Source organism: Psammomys obesus, unplaced genomic scaffold, assembly GCF_907164565.1.
Source record: "Psammomys obesus unplaced genomic scaffold, mPsaObe1.curated_primary_1811, whole genome shotgun sequence".
NCBI classification, from domain to species: domain Eukaryota; kingdom Metazoa; phylum Chordata; class Mammalia; order Rodentia; family Muridae; genus Psammomys; species Psammomys obesus.
The window spans coordinates 15,072,405-15,084,958 of NW_026596109.1; the positions used below are offsets into that span (position 1 = coordinate 15,072,405).

Below are 12,554 nucleotides of genomic sequence, written 5' to 3' on the forward strand. Positions count from 1 at the left end.
ACACACACACACACACACACACACACACACACACACACACACACACACATAAACTGGCATGGAAGAGATGTCTGCCAGAATGGAGTTTTCAGGCCATAGTCCCTTTTCTTTTTAACCTCTGGGAGTCACACTTTAAATCTTTCTAAATTGTATGCTAAACGCAGAATGAAGCTGACGGTGTCCAAAGCCCACCTCGCTTCCTACTCCTACTACTTTATATTCAACCACTCCCAACCTTCAGGAGCCATGACAATAAAATCCCAAGGGGATCACAAGCCTACCCTTCGGGGCTCCGAAGTTCAGAGACATACCTTAGAGCTACAACTACTGCCAGTGTTTTCTCTTTTCTGTGTCTTTTTTCCAACAAGTATTTATTGAGGGACCACTGTGCATTTCTTTCCAACAAACACTTATTGAGATCCCACTAAGCCCCTGGGCCATGAGAAACAGAGACTTATAAACTGATGTGGGTTTAGAGGATTATTTTGGTTTTTGAGACAAGGTCTCACCATGTAGCCTTGTCTGGCATGGAATTCACTATGTAGACCAGGCTGGCCTAGAATGCACAGAGATCCACCCACCTCTGCCTCTCTGGAGCTGGGACTAAGCATGTACCACCATGACTGGCCATAAAATTGATGTTTTTGATTGTTGTATAAACATATGAAACTTTCAAAGAACAAAAAAAAAAAAAAAAAAAAAAAAAAAAAGATAATGATGGTTTTATTCTCCCAGCTCTTAAATCTAGCCTGAAGTCAACAATAAACCAAAAAAGTTACATCTTATTGTGAAACATAAAATAAAGAAAATAATATACTAGGCCCCATCTCACAACAACACAAGAAATGTGTAGTCTTTCTTGGACCAACATGATAGCTCATCAGGCAAAGGCAAATGCTTCCAGGAATGGCCTGAGTTTAATCTCCAGAGCCTACAGGATGAAAGGATACGCTGGGCTTCCACAAGTTGCCCTCTGACCTCTACGTGTGCTGTGGCACTGTGAGTGTGTGTGTCTGTGTGTCTGTCTCGATGTGTGTGTAGTGTGTGTCTGTGTCTGTCTTTTGGGTGGTGTGTGTTTCTGTGTGTGTGCTGTGTGTCTCTGTGTGTGTGTATGTGGTGTGTGTGGTATACCACGCAACTAAATAAAAATGTAATAACTGCTTTTGAGATAGGGTTTTACTATCTAGCCTTGGGTAGTCTCAAACTCAGAGATCTACCTACCTCTGCTCCCTTCCCTTAAGTGCTGGTATTAAAGTCATACGCTCCCATGGGCAGTGAAATATTTGCTTAAACATTTTATTGATTCTTTGTGAGTTTCACACCATGCACCCCAGTCCCATTCATCTCCCTGTCCCCTAGTATTTGCTCTCCAGCCTTGCAACCTCTCTCACAAAATAAAATACACACACACACAAAAGCATCATGGAAGCTGTAGTGTGTCGGTGTGTCCTACAACATAGCCCTCTGTCCACGCATCTCTACTTGCGGATGTTCATTGCAATGAATCATTGGTCTGGTTCAAGGTCTCTGGCTTCTGTGACACCAGCAATATTGGATCCTCACCAGGCTGCCTCCCTATTTCCCATTGTTGCAGTATCTCCCTTCATGGAGATACTGAAGTTTTGGATTAGCAGGACCAGCCCTTTCATCTGCTCCAATAGTGTACAGATGATGTAGATTTGGGGGTGGATCTGGGCCTGGGTGGTAGCTGAGCTAGCTGCTCAGCCCCTATCCACACCATCAGGGCTAGTCTCCAGCACCATTCTGGCTAGGCCACCCATTGCTGCCATCAGCAGGAGGCAGGCTGCTGCTCTCATGACCTTGGGCCAGCTCACCCAATTGCACGCCTCCATAGCCAGCTCCTCTGCTTCCCAGTTGAGGCAGAGGGACCCATTCTCCAAAGTGCTGCCGCTTTCAAGGGGCTGGGCCAGTTCTTCCATGCTCACACACTCAGGCTGGCTCACACTCGACCCTGACACCAGGGCCAGCTCCCCTGTGCTGCCCTGGTGAGACCCAGGGCCCTGCTCTCCTGAGTGCTGAGAGGTGGGGCCAGCTCTCCAGAGCACAGCAACCAGTGAAAGGCAGGGCCTGTTTTTTACAACCCCTGGACATCCACTTGGTCCCAGGCAGCTGCCCAAACCAGGGATGTCCCCTTGGTCTCTGGTGATAATATGAGCAACAGATATTGACACTAGCCCCTGCCACTGCATAGCCATGGACCCAGACATGACCTTTAATGACAGCACAGCCCAGGACTTCACCATGGCCCTGCAGTGGGGCTGGAAACTCAAAACAAGCTATTCCTCTCCTCTCACATGTTCAAACAGTTCTGATTTTCTTTCTCTCCCATCTGTACATTGTACATTGCACACTGTAGTGGTCCCACCCGTGCGGGTGGACCACACGGCTTGTGAGTGACCTTCTCTGCCCACTGCTGTATGATTTGTTGGCAAGTGGACCTGCAGCATAATATTTTAAAAAGAAAATAAGCAAGGAGCCAGGCATGGCTTATATGAGCTTATAATCCCAGTACTCAGGAGGCAGAGGCAGAAGGATCAGAATTTGAAGGCCATCCTCAATGCTACCTAGGAATTTGAGGCTGGCTTAGGCTACATAAGACCCTGTCAGCAACCAATCAATCAATGGAAAAAGATGGAAGAATCATAGGAGCATGCATTTTCTGGTTGTAGGTAGGCAGCAGGTAGAGAGATGGGAAACAGAATGGATGAGGCTCAAGGTGTACCTCAGGCCCAAACCCCCAACTACCGCTTATAAAGCTCATTAGGCAATTAACTTGGACTCTTTGGGCCTTATTTTAATCATCCGTACAAAAGGAAAACAGTTCCAAAGTGCCCCAGAATTGCTAGGGAAACAAAGTGAGACCACAGAAAAGCCAGCCAGCATTAAGAGCATATATTGGCTGAGTGTGATGACGGCTACTTGTAAACCTAGCACTCAGGTGGAGGCAGGAAGGAGGACTGCAGTGTGTGGGGATCAGCTTGGGATACACAGTGAGTTCCAGGCCAGCCTGGGCTACACCGTGAGAGTTTATTTTAAAAAAAGGAAACAGAGACAGATCAGATCCCTGGGGCAAGCTCTGGCTTTAGCAAGGGACCTTACCTCAGTAAATAGATTGAGAAAAATACATCAGCTTACCATTTCCACATGCATGTGCATACACACATGTACAAGCATCCTCATACATATAAACTCCTCACACATGGACATGAATAAGACTTGCATACATATGGAACAAATCATTTCAAAGGGCGGTTAAGAAGCCACTAGATGCTGGGTGTGGTGGTGCATGCCTTTAATCCCAGCACTCAGGGAGGCTGAGGCAGGCTGATCACTGCGAGGTTGAGGCTAGTCTGGTCTACAAAGCGAGTCCAGGACAGACAAGGCTATACAGAGAAACCGTGTCTCAAAAAAGAAAGAAAAGAAGGAGGGAAGAAAAAGAAAGGAAGGAAGGAAAGAAAGAGAAAGAAAGAAGAAAGGAAGGAAGAAAGAAAGGAGGGAGGGAGGGAGGGAAGGAGGTAGGAAAGGAAGGAAGGAATGAATGAAACCACTAGACCTGAGTTTGTCTAGTAAGCTTGTAGTGACTGAGCATAGCTGATGGGAGTATCTTTGTCCCAATAGGGTTTTTTGAATGAATGACAGACCAATTTTTATAACATGAAGATTTTGGTGCTATCATTATCCTTTGGAACCAAGCCTCAGGATCAACACCCATGAAAATTGGCCTGTGAATGACTAGCTAACTAAACTTAAGAGGGCATACTTTCCATGAATATTATTAGACTGAGATAATGAATCCTATGTGTATACAGCTATTATTTTGCCAATTAGTTTATGTACATGTGGTCACCTAAGACAGTATAACTTAACTCTAATTAACTACTTTGAATCAAACTCAGAAATAGCCAAATGACTCAAAACACAAACTAAAGAAAAATGAATATAGATGGTGTTAAGAGGAAATACATTCCTGAACTGAGTTTGGTCAACAAAACAGTCAGGAGAGCAGTGGGAATGTGTTCTGTGGTCATGAACATTTGGGATAGAACAGGAAGTGATGTTTAACAGAACAAGCCAGCCCCAGCAACGACCTTAATGTACATATAGTAGAACAGAACCTCACTCTCCTTGCTGCTTGACGTTCCATCCCCCAGATTTTGTATTTTTCCATTAGCACAGAGCAGCAACAGCCTCAAGCCCAAGTGTAGTATTTACCTTCCTTTCCGAAACAGCACTTATCCAACTTAATTAAAGGCTCTAAGCAGAGGAAGGAACATACTCTGCTCAGCCATGCTGGAAACAGCACTGGACACATCCTAACACTATTTGAGATCTAGAGTTTTAAAGTAGCTGGTTTTATTGTCCAGTCTTGCTGTATTGCTCAGGTTGTCTTCCTGGGTTCATGTGATCTTTTCCTCTTGCCTTAGTGTCCTAAATAGCCACGATGATAGGCATCTATCAAGGCATCCAGCAGACGTAATTGTTTTAATTGGTCAATGTATTATTTTAGTTCTTGTGGTGTTAGGAATTAAATCTAGGGCCTTGATCACGCTGAACAGATGCTCTACTACAGAGCTGTCCAGAGGTCAACAACTTGGTCATTCTAAAGTGGAAATATTCTCTCCTAATCTAAACACCAGCCAATTAAGCTTTGTATTTCCCTTCTAAATAACGTAAAGACTGTGTTCATCTAGACCATTTCAAATGAGGACAGGGCAATGACGGCATCTACTGCGCTCTGGTAAGACAGCCTGACATCATGGGGACACTCTGGTGCTGAGCTACCACCATCAGATACCCACCCTGCCACGTTCCAGCCGCTTGTAAAAATGCTTCTTCATAAAGCCTATCAACAACTCAGGGTGATGCAATGCATGGAACTTCACGCTTGCTGTGATTCTGTGTCTTAAGTACTGATTGCTGACCCTTGCCAATAGCTTTGCCCTCTGGCCCTGAAGTCCTTAGAGCCAGGCAGTTGGTAGGAGGCAAGTTTAGCTGCATCCTTACAGGGCTAGCCAACCACCACAACTTTATGGAGTTTTCTTGGAAGTTCACCTTAAACTAAGGAGTCAGATGTAATGCTGTACCCCTTTAATCCCAGCACTTACTTGAGAGGCAAAGGCAGGCAGGTCTCTGTGAAACTGAGGCCAGCCACGGCTACATAGTGAGATACTATTTAAAAAAGAAAAAAAAAATACTGTAAGAGTATTTTCAAAGCTGACAAACATGCTTTTTAAAAAGATAATTCTCAGCTGGGTGGTGCCCTTAATCCCAGTACTCAGGAGGCAAAGGTAGGCAGATCTGAGTTCAAGGCCAGCCTGGTCTACAGGAGTTCCAGGACAGCCAGGGCTACACAGGGAAACCTTGACTCAACACAATTCACCCCCACACACACAAAAAATCATTATTTTTATATTTCTATATATCTATGCACACGCAAGGTGGTATGCGCGCGCGCGTGTGTATCTATTCATACATGAAGGCACAAAAGAGGACAAAAGATCCCTCAGAGCTGGAATCACATGCTGGAATCCAAACTTAGGTTCATAATTATTCAATAAGTGCTTTTTTTTTTTTTTGAAACAGGATTTCTCTGTGTAGCCCTGGCTGTCCTGGACTCACTTTTTAGACCAGACTAGCCTCGAACTCACAGCAATCGCCCTGCTTCTGCCTCCGAGTGCTCAGATTACAGGCATGTATGACCATGCCTGGCTTAGTAAGTGCTTTTAATTGGTAATGTTCATGAGCTGAGCGCACTAAAGGCTAGAATATGGTATGGTATTTGGTGACCTATCTAGAAAGGCCTCTTTGAGGACAGACTCAAGAAAAGTAGCTGATGGGCCTGTCAGGCAGAGATCTGTAAAAGCCTGAGCCTGGGAGCCTGGAGCTAGTACGGTTAACCCTAGCCTAAAATTCAACTTAAGTTTTCTATCTCCCCACAACAGAAAAAATAGTGAGCCACAGGATTTGGAGAATACCCAGGTCATTACGACATCATCATAGCAACCGCTCCTGTGCCTAACACTGGTTTCGGTGTGGAAGAATGAGAAAGTAAGGGACAGGTGGTTAGGACCGTTGTTTTTCTTTCTCTATGGTACATAATAAACATGCTTTTATTAAAAATGATTAGAATTATGGGATATTTGACTTAGCTGAAGATACAGAGGTATTAAGATAATTGAACTAAGTAAGAGTAACTGAACCTGCCCGGTGGTACACACCTATGATACCAGCACACGAGTTTGAGATTAGCTTGAGCTACACAATTAGAACCTATCTCACAGGGGACCAAAAAAATTCGAAATTAATTAGAAGATATCCTAAGATAAGGAATGCGTCCCACACGTGGTCAAACAGGTTACATGTGCTCTGCCCAAATCAGCTCCTGGTTAAGTCCATGCTCTGTTTAACTCCAGACACAACGTAGAGCAGAAACCTTGTGTCTTGAATCCCGCTTTTGCTGAGGACTCGTGTGTTAAATATACTGTTTCATCTTCAGCACACTTAAGAGAACAGAAATCAGAATCAGCAAAGACAGCAAAGGCATCAGCACATTTATTGGGATTATTTACTAAATAATTTGTATATAATCAACAACAGTACACAGAAATGACATTAACTTTTAAGATACAGCAAGGCTCAAAGTAAAGTCCTTCAAGAACTGCAAAAGCTTCTTACTACTGTATCTTTGAACAATGGAATGTCTAAAACTAGCAAAATCAGATGTATCTCCATCAACTGCAAAACATTTTTGCTAACACATTTTTCTACTTAAAAAGCAAAAAAGAAAGTACTCATAATTTAGAAATTACCATGTTGTTTTTTTTTTTTTTTTTGGGGGGGGGGGGGGGGGTTGTTTGCAAATGCCAGAGCTATTTAATGAAGCAAAACACCTAGTCTCCTCAAAATCTGAAGGGTGTTCTCATAATCATCAGTAAGAATATTTACATTCCCGGCTGGCAGATTTCTTCACTTGCACAAACAAGAAGTCTCACAACAGTCTGTACTCAATTCATTTCAGAGTTGTGTGATTAACCACCAAAAAAGTTTCTAGAATGAAGTACTAGACAGAAATTCACTATTATCTTCCAAGAACTAAGACAGGCTGGATGTAAGTTTCAGCAGCCAATAAACTATAGTATAATATACTATAGTATGAAGGGATACTTTGTTTTCTAATGACAAGTTGTAATTTGTCTCATTAGTAAGTGAATTTTGTAAGACATAGAGAAATGTATTATAAAAAATTCATTTACTTGTTCTTATTTATTGTTTTCAATAAATTTAAATATAAAACCTAATTATACAAAGTCTGTGTTCTATTTAACCCTGTGTACCTGTGTAAGTGCTGAAAATGAGAAACATTTAAAGAAATCTCTATGAAGAACTGTTACATACAGAAGCAAGAGATGGTGAAGAGCATTTGCTGTTCTTGCAGAAGTCCTGGGTTGCTCCAAGCAGCCACATGGCAGCTCAGGGTTTTCTGTAACTCTAATGGCAGGGGATCCAACATCCTCTGACTTTTGCGGGCACCAGGCATGCACACGGTACACAAATATGCATGCAGGCAAAACACTTAGAAAATATAACTATTTTTAAAGAACCTTAGGTACACTCAGCATTAGGGATAGAAAATACAAAACAAAGAAAAAAGAAAACAAATTTTTAATTTTTAAGGTTTATTTATTTATACATATGAATTATCTATTTGCATGGATGCCTGGAAGACAGAAGAGGACATCAGATCCCATTATAGATGGCTGTGAGATACCATGTGGTTGCTGGGAGTTGAACCCAGGACTCTGGAAAAGCAGCCAGTGCTCTTAACTGCTGAGCCATCTCTCTGACCCAAGATTTTTAATTTTTTAAAGAAAGAAAATCATTTGGACTCTCAAACTCGAAAAAAGCAGGCAGGAAGGGATTCAAACATTTATAAGATATATTTATTATTTTTCTGACCAAAGTGCAATGATTTTTTAAATTCTCTTCAACCAGTAACCATGAAAAAAAAATATTCCAGAAAATAAAATACAAATGGGAATTTTAACCATTAGATTGCTTTTTCTAATTTATTCTAACTCTGTTAGTCTAAGAAACAAAACAAAAAAAGGAGTGGATCACGTTAGCATAAACTAGCGCATGCGTGTCAGGAGTCTACTACGTGGAACTGTTACCTTCAGTTCAATAATGACTAGCCCTATGTCACAGAGCATAGAACGTAAGTCACTGCTGTGACCCTTGCCCCACAGATTATGACAGAAGAAAGCTGGCAAGTCTGCCAGGCTCTGAAGGCCCTGTCCCCTGACCCAAACCTTGGAAGCAAAGACTATGTCCTATCATACAACTTTGCACAAGCTGTAATAAATCAATGCCTAAGGCTTAACTTTTGACAGGAAATGGCCGGTCATTTGATAAGTAGAACATTGCTAGAAATTCATGTTCCGAATTATGAGTTTGTTTACAAACACCTCACCTTGTGCAAGTACTGACTACATATAAAGTTCCTTTAAATTTGGTCCACAAACTCACTTAACAGGTTGGAAATCTTAAATGTGCAGCAAGAGGAAGTGGATATTCCAAACCCCAACACACTGAAATTACAAAAGGGATATACATGCATACTAAAAATTTTGCTCACAGAAGGCACAAACATAAAGGGAGAAAAGGGAGAGTATTTTAATACAAACAACAACAAGCTGATACCCTTCTTTATCGTGTGAGCACCATAATACCTAAGATAATTTAAACCTGAATTCACCGTGTATGGTGACCACAAATTAAAAAACAAAAAACATAATTTGTCTTACTATATATTTCTAGACATTAATTGAGATGTAATTTAGATAGATTAAAATCGCCTTAAAAGGGGGCTGTGATAGCAGCTCTCAAAGCAATATTCAAGCATGATTTCAAAGATGTCTTCAGGGTTGGTTAGCCTTCTTTGTCAAAAATCTTCACAACTTCACCAAAAACCTGTAAAGGAAAAAGACAATTTTAAAATCAGATATTACTAAAACACTGTGTAGCATGTATAGGTCCTGGGTTCAATTCCTAACACCAAAATTAAAAATAAAACAAAATACACATAAAACTGTACATCTAAGTTCCTGTTTTTTAAAAAAAAAATCTATTTTATATTAATTTTAAACATTATAATTTCTTAATTTCATCTATTTCACTTTATCAATTCAATAATACAAACAAAGCACATATAACTACGAATATGTTGCCTTCAAATTTATTAGTGCTTTTTGGACTAAATGCACTTCCTGATGGGCTACTAGTAGTCTGGTAAAATATAGACTCAGTGGCAAATCTCGTTTTGACTCTAAAAGTCCAGTTTCTCTCATGTACTGCCTCACTGCTGTAGGAAGTGGCAGTGGATGAAATGTTTACTCAGTGAGCCTTCCTCTGGCCTCTCTTTGGCCAGTGATTAGAAGAGAAGGAAGACTAAGGAACAGCAGATGAACTCAGAAGTACTAGGAATATCTACAGGTAGATATTTACAGGCACTGAGGTGAGCAGAGTCCAGGAAGCCTGCACCTCAGGAGCCCTGTGTTCTGGAAGAAATAACAGCCAGGGCCCGTGGCTACAGCATGCCAGTTGTGCTATAGATTTTAACAATGAACAAAATTCAAATCATTGTCCCGAGAATACAGTCTTTCACTGTTTGAGGAAAGCAGTTTGGAATTAATAAAACACCCACTTCTTGTGAAAAACAGGTCTTAAGTAGTAAAAACTATTTTAGACTTACTAAAAAGGAAAAATACCCCCCAAATTTCATAGTTAGCCGCAAATGTCTTAAAAACTAAATAATATGATAGAAAATATTTTTTCTCATGCCTACCCCAATGATCACATTTTTGTTTATTGCAAAAACAAGCCAGGCACACTTACTTCATCAACAGACTTAGACGCATCTATTTTTTTTACTTTCCCCATTTCTTCATATAAGTCAATAATTGGTTTTGTTGATTGGAGATAAGTCTGAATCCTGCAAAAGAAACAATCTTTCAGGGCTGCAGGTTGACTGTCCTCCCTCTTCCACATCATAGAAAGGCTGATTAGAGAGTCTGGCCCAAATGCTTTCTCTTTAACACAAGCCCTGTGTCTGCAAGCATGACATTTCTCTTCTAAACAAAATAGAACAGTGTAATAACAAAATAATCTGTCACTCCATTTCTACACCAGGACTAAGGTAGCTAAAGTAAAAACTGTAAAGTACCTCTTTTCCAAGCTCTCTCTGTTGTCATCACTCCTACCACTACTTTTTCCCCTTTCAAGACATCGTTCAATACAAATCTAAAGAGAGACAGAATAAAGTTATGTTAAAAAAAAAAAGAAAATATTTTGAAAAGACTAAAACAGAAAAATACCCAAAATATTCTGCATTAAACTCAATGTGTCTAACTCATTAATCAACATACAAAATCTTTTTAAATTTAAACATGTGGTTCAATTTATATAAACTAGGTTAAATAAGTACAGATCATAATAAGAATTCATTCATGACTCAGTTTTTCCTCCTTTACTTTTTTCAAACTGCAATAAAAAGATGATCTGTGTGGGTATGGCTTCATCTCGGACATATTATTAACTCATTAGGTATGAATTACGTGCCTCATACTTTGTGCCACTTTTGCTTACTTTACAATAATTCCATAAATATCCAGTATTTGAGCCAACATATTTGAATAAAGCATCTCTTGTTAATCGTGAATAAACATTCCTTACTTATAAAGCTGTGGTAACATTCTAAAGTTAACTTTGAAGAATAAGTGAAAACATATTTTTAAGACTTGGGAGAAGAGAGTTACATTTTAAAACAGCTCAAAGGCTGTGGCAAGTCTTTACCAGAGGCACATTTACAATTCAACCTAAGAATAGCTAACTTCCTTCAAGGCACTACTTCACATTCAGACTGTTGGCATGAATTTAATGAAATTTATAGCACAGTGGTTGTCAAACAGTCAGGCTTTTTAATTAAATGGTTCTAAGAAATTTATTTACTTGTTCAAAGGTATGTCTGGGTGTGCTGTTAGATGTGTTAGGGGAAAGAATTTGTTCCTGCTATTTTTCAAACCATTGTATTCTTAGAAGACAAATTCTTCAACATCTCTTTAAAATGTTTCTCCTCCACCTTTCCAGATCTACACCTTCTAGGAAACAACACAGTGTTCCAAGTAGCACACTCCTGAGCAGTACTTCAGCTTCATTATGTAACAATACTGTGTATATCAATGTTTATTAAAACAAAACAAAAAACACTTGACTTTTACATTAAAAATAAAGCAAGCCCAAGGGTCACAAAGCTGCCAATGGCAATAGCCCTCTATATTCTACTAGCAAGGCAATACTGCTCTGCTTACCCAATCTTGTCACTCACTAAATACAGATATACTGCTGCCAACAGAAAATGTAAATGGAAAAAAAAAAATCACTGTTTCTCTCTAAAAGTTGACCATCTGTAGCTTGAAGCCCATGTGGACAGATAAGATGCTCATTACCTCATTATTACAGTCAAAAAACAGAACAAAAGATACATCTGCCTTCCCATCCATGGTCTTGTTCCAACCTTGAAGGTTGTCTTGATTTCTTGGAAATCCATCAATCAAGAATTTATTCTTCTGAGCATTGGCAGCCATTGTTTGGTCCATTTCCTAAAGAAGAAAGACTAAGGCTCAATACTGTATCACCAAAGAACAATTTCTTAAGCAGAATGGCAGGCACACAGCTGTTTGTATTATTCCCTAAACCACTAGAGTAGAAGGCACATAGGGAAACAGACTAGACAGAAATGAGCCAACTTCTTGACATGGTTGCTTCAGCTGGTGAGACTAGAGGGATGTGCTCCCCTATTTTCATTACCTCCTTCTGTAGTCTCCACAGCTTATGAAACACATCCTATAGTGTGCATGTTGAATGTCTTCTGAAGCTTCATGTATTTGTTAAAAGCTTGGTCCCTGAGGTGGGCCTACCTTTAAAAAAGTGGCTTCCTAAATCATTGGGAATATACTCCTAAAGGGACTATGGGATCCTGAGACTTTTATCTTTTCACTTTCTGGCTGAGAGGTAAGCAGCCTGCCTTACCATGTGTGTCACTGCCACCCAGCATTCCTACCAGTGGGTCAAAACCAAGTAAAAACCAAGTAGACACCTAAGTAAAATGTTGGTAAAGTAATCGCCGATCAGCAAAGCATGTACTACCTTCCCATGCAAAGTACCACTAACGCAGAGCTTTGCTGCAGCATCCAGAGACCCTGTGTTGCCACATGTCATTCAAATCACTGTGCTATAGGAGGTAGCAATTCTGGTTTTTGTTTTTCAGTTAGGGACACACTATGTAAATTGAGTTGGTTTCCATCTTGAAATCTTCCTGTCTGAGTTTCTCAAGAGCCAGGGCTATGTGTGTGCACTACCCCTGACTGCTGAGAGCATGCTCCTTCTATAGGGGTTCAGATTCACTAGAGTTCAAATCTAATAGCTAGAAGTCAGGAAAGCACTCGATTACTCAACAATATATATACCCCATCTTT

General features: G+C 40.4%; 1 protein-coding gene across 1 annotated transcript in view; it reads right to left on the bottom strand.

Moving 5' to 3' along the window:
• Positions 1 to 6,551: 6,551 nt before the first annotated feature.
• The window catches only part of Cmpk1 (cytidine/uridine monophosphate kinase 1), a 29,141-nt gene continuing 23,138 nt past the window's right edge, over positions 6,552 to 12,554 (bottom strand). The window contains exons 3-6 of the mRNA XM_055629030.1: positions 11,526 to 11,678; positions 10,244 to 10,320; positions 9,916 to 10,012; positions 6,552 to 8,991 (exon numbers count right to left, since the gene is read on the bottom strand). Of these exons, the coding sequence (XP_055485005.1) occupies positions 8,950 to 8,991; positions 9,916 to 10,012; positions 10,244 to 10,320; positions 11,526 to 11,678 (369 nt within the window). The 3' untranslated portion in view covers positions 6,552 to 8,949. The remainder of the gene's footprint in view (positions 8,992 to 9,915; positions 10,013 to 10,243; positions 10,321 to 11,525; positions 11,679 to 12,554) is intronic.